Source organism: Habropoda laboriosa, unplaced genomic scaffold (genome assembly GCF_001263275.1).
Source record: "Habropoda laboriosa isolate 0110345459 unplaced genomic scaffold, ASM126327v1 scaffold127, whole genome shotgun sequence".
NCBI lineage: Eukaryota > Metazoa > Arthropoda > Insecta > Hymenoptera > Apidae > Habropoda > Habropoda laboriosa.
In genome coordinates, this window is record NW_017100222.1 from 22843 (window position 1) to 27251 (window position 4409).

General features: G+C 49.7%; 2 protein-coding genes across 2 annotated transcripts; both read right to left on the minus strand.

Annotated features, from left to right (window-relative positions):
* Positions 1-1161: 1161 nt before the first annotated feature.
* LOC108571048 lies at positions 1162-1962 on the minus strand. The gene has a single exon (XM_017933018.1). The coding sequence runs from the start codon at positions 1960-1962 to the stop codon at positions 1162-1164; it is 801 nt and encodes a 266-aa protein (XP_017788507.1).
* A 1386-nt stretch (positions 1963-3348) lies between these two features.
* LOC108571049 lies at positions 3349-4233 on the minus strand. Its single transcript, XM_017933020.1, has one exon. It carries the CDS (start codon positions 4231-4233, stop codon positions 3349-3351), a length of 885 nt encoding a protein of 294 aa, XP_017788509.1.
* Positions 4234-4409: the final 176 nt, after the last annotated feature.

Genomic DNA, 4409 nt, shown 5'->3' on the forward strand with positions numbered 1-4409 from the left:
AGCAACGTATTTAAATTTGTTTTGCCTAACCTCATTAGTAAATTTGTTGGTTATTGTTTTATCTGATGTGAGTCTTTCCAAATATTTGCACTGATTTTCAAGGAAATTAATTATATCGCGCAACGATACATCTCCTTGAATGTTACTCATTTTCCTTTCCCATTCACGTTGTGTGTTACTATCTAATTTTGACGTTAATAAATATATTACGAGTGTATCCCAAGAATCTGTTGGTTCGCCAAGAGCCTTTAGTGCCAATAGATTATTATTTGTTTATGATGTGCTCGTGTTTCGTTGCAATCAACCCTTTCGAGCTTTGTCGATTTTTGCACGTGGAGTGCCAACTAAGTCTAAGGGTTCGTTTTCGAAGGACCACCTCCTTATGACGGAGGACAAACAACTATTACTAATGGTCTAAACTTCTAGTGACTCGACTCTTGGTGTGGTCAGATGGTTTCTAATGTTCCCTTCCGCGAAAGGTCCCACGACACCTCGGTGCGAGGACGCATCGCGAGGGTGAGGCCCTCGGATAGGTTGAGTACATTTTCGATAGTGGTGGGGAAGGGTGGCTGGCGAAAACTATTGGCTAAATCATGGGTGGGAAAAACTACACGAAAATGCCACCCCCCAGACCATATGTCACTCCTAGGTACCAAGCGTACCCTTGAGTGACGCACGCGGAAATTCCGAGTGCCTGGAACAATGACTGTAGCAGACAATAACGTTAAGACGCGCTTCGGCTCTGGTGACCATAAAACTGCAAAATGCACAAGTGAAAAAAGGGGCGAAGATTCTAAGTAGAAAACGAGACAATAAAAGGTAAAAGCAAATTCTTAGACTGAAAGAGCGCGATTGCCGTGGCGTCATAAAATTACCGCTGCTACGAAACGAGTGAAGGCGAAAAATATATACAATAGAACTACATACTAAGAAATCTAAGGGTCGGGCGGCTGACATACCTGTCGAGGATTAAACATACCGCCCGCCTTGAACGGCTGGCGTTCAACACGAGAAAAAAAACAAGAGACATACAAGTTCATACGATACGGCAAGAGACAACAATGACAATGACTAGTAGCGAATTCTAAGAGACTATTGATACGCTAAAGTATTGAATATTTACATATGTTCACGAGATATGATATATACAAGTCTGACAAATTAAGTGGGAGAATGATTCGCATCCTCTGCATCTGGCAGGACGCAAATCTTCTTGACTGGCCTCTTGAGTGTTCCATGGGCCGTTCGTACGGAGACCACTCTGGCGACTCCATCAGGTCCAGGGTGCAGATCGATGATGCGCCCTAATCGCCATTGCAGTGGCGGTAGGTTGTCTTCTCCTAGGAGAATCATAGCGCCTATCCGGATCAAGTCTGGTGAGTCGGTCCGCCACTTGTGCCGTTGTTGCAGGCCGTGGAGGTATTCCCGCTGCCACCTCTTCCAGAAGTGTTGTATGGTTTTTTGCACCAGCTGATACCTGTTTAATCTGGTCTCGGTTACGTTAGTTAGGTCCGGCTGTGGGAGTGCCATCAACGCATCTCCGATGAGGAAGTGACCGGGCGTGAGGGGGTTCAGGTCGTTGGGATCAGTGGATATGGGGTGCAGAGGACGGGAGTTGAGGCAGGCTTCAACTTGCGTTAGTATCGTGTATAACTCCTCATACGTGAGCCTCTGCTCGCCGACGACCTTCTTCAAGTGGGTTTTTACAGATCGCACCCCCCTCTCCCATAGGCCGCCAAAATGCGGAGCGCTTGGCGGTATTAAGTGCCAAGCGATGCGCTCCTGCGCCAACGTGTCTATAATGCGATTGTGATGCGTACGAGAGTCTAACAGTAAGCCTAATTCCCTTAATCCACTTCGGGCGCCAATAAAATTTCTACCGTTGTCGGAATAGATGGTTCGACATCTACCCCTCCGTGCTATGAATCGATGGAGGCATTGTAAGAACGCGTCGGTCGTCATGTCTGTGGCCAATTCGATATGTGTGGCCTTTGTAACGAAACAGACAAAGAGGCATATATAGGTTTTCTCGCTCGCACGAGCGCGACCCCTTCCTCGAATTAGAAAGGGGCCCGCGTAGTCCACGCCGCAGGTAGCGAACGCGCGGTCTGGGGTCACGCGATCGGCAGGTAAGTTGCCCATTTTATATTGCGGGCTTGTCGGATTGATCTTAAAGCATCTTACGCACTGACGCAGTACCCCCCTTACGAGCCGTCTTCCGGATGTTATCCAAAATCGATCGTGCAGCGATGCTAGTGTTTGTTGCGGTCCAGCGTGCAGTAAACGGTTATGCTCGCGCCTTACAATCAATCTACTAAGCGCGTCCGAGCCTGGGAGAATTATCGGATGTTTTTTATCCGTTTCTAAGTCCGCGTTCAAGAGACGTCCGCCCACCCTGAGAAGCCCATAGTTATCGATGAATGGGCATAATGAAATTAGCGGGCTGCCCCTTCCAATTGGCTTTTCTGACGCGAGGCATTGCATTTCATCATGAAAATGACATTTTTGGGCGACTCTGATGACAGTTCGCTCTGCCCTTCCGATCTCGTCGGCGGATGGGGGATGGTGATCGGAGGGATCACCGCGACTTCCCTGTAGCGATCCCCTGGCCCGCGCGTTATCCACGAATCTAAAGCAGTAAGCTACTATCCGAAGCAATTTTTCGTAGGACGAGTAACGAGAGGCTAAGTTGAAATCACTCAAGGCCGCGGCGCTAGCCGGGCCTGCGTGAGTCGCGGCCGACCGTTTTTCTTCGGGTATTTCCACCGAGGTTGTTGGCCTTGAAGCTGGCCAATCGTCGCAATTCTGCGACAACCACTGCGGCCCGTGCCACCAAAGGTCGCTGTCTCTCAAGGCAGAAACAGCGATCCCCCGCGATACAATGTCCGCAGGATTATCGGCAGATCTTACGTGATGCCAGGCCTCAATTTTGGTGAGACTCTGTGTCTCCGAAACGCGATTCGCGACGAACGTTTTCCATCGGCTCGGTTCAGCCCTCAGCCAGGCCAAGACGATCGTTGAATCGGTCCAACAATATTCGCGCGCGAACTCGATCTGTAGCGCTTCCTTCACGTATGAAACAAGTCGCGCTAGTAAAAGAGCACCAGACAGCTCTAATCGCGGCAGTGACAGCGATTTCAACGGCGCTACGCGTGACTTGGCACACAATAATCGCGTCGACCACGCCCCCTCGACCGTTTTTGACCGCAGGTATACCGTGGCCCCAAAGGCTTGTTCCGATGCGTCAGAGAAGCCATGCAATTCTATTTCCCTCGGATTGTTTAGTACCATGCGCCGCGGAATGACCACCAATGGAACCTGCTTCAGTTCAGCACGAAAGTCGTTCCATTACGTGTGCATCTCCTGGGATAGGGTTTCGTCCCATCCCACATCTAATTGCCAGAGTCGCTTCATGATGAATTTTGCTCGGATCACGATGGGGCTAATGAGTCCGAGCGGGTCGAATATTTGCGCGATTTCCGACAGAATGGTACGCTTCGTAATCTTGTTCGTCCTATTGTCGCGGAGCGAGTACCGTAGTTCATCTGGTTCAGCGGTCCAACAGATGCCTAACGTCTTCGGATCCCTTCCAGTGTCCGCGATTTCAAAGCTAGCCGGTGTTCCGTTACGATCGCTGCCGAGCGCCCCTATGTGGTTGCTAGCCCATTTTCGCAGTGGCATTCCGGCATTGCCCAAGACCTCGGTTAATGAAGCCTTTAGTTTCACGGCCCCTTCTAAACTATCGCATCCCGTGAGCAGATCATCCACATAGAAGTCGTGAATGATCGCACGACTAGCGAGCGGGTGCGATTGCATGCAGTCTTCCCCGATTTTCTTGAGCACGCGCGTTGCTAGAAACGATGCCGACGCGGTGCCATACGTTATGGTATTCAAATCGTAAACGCTAATGGGGTCATTGACATTTGAACGCCATAGTATCCGCTGAAATCTACGATGTTCCTCTCGCACGCGAATTTGCCGGTACATTTTCTCTATGTCCGCCGACAGGACATACCGATGTTTTCGAAATCTAAGTAAAATAGTGACGAGATCACTCTGTACGGGCATGCCTACTAGCTGCGCGTCATTCAACGAGATCCCCGAGGATGTCTTGGCAGATCCGTCAAATACTACCCGAAGTTTGGTCGTTGTACTGGACTCCTTATAAACCGCGTGGTGGGGCAAATAATAGCCAAGTTGATTCTCTAACGAATTTTCATCAACCTTGGACATATGTCCGAGCGATTCGTATTCACGCATGAAATCTATATACCCTTGATGGAGTTCCGGGTTTTTCCTGAATCTCCGTTCCAATGAAATGAGCCGGCGCTCAGCTTGTTCCCGCGATTCCCCCAATTCTACGATTTTTTCGTCGAAGGGTATGCTGACGACGTATCGCCCGTCGTCGT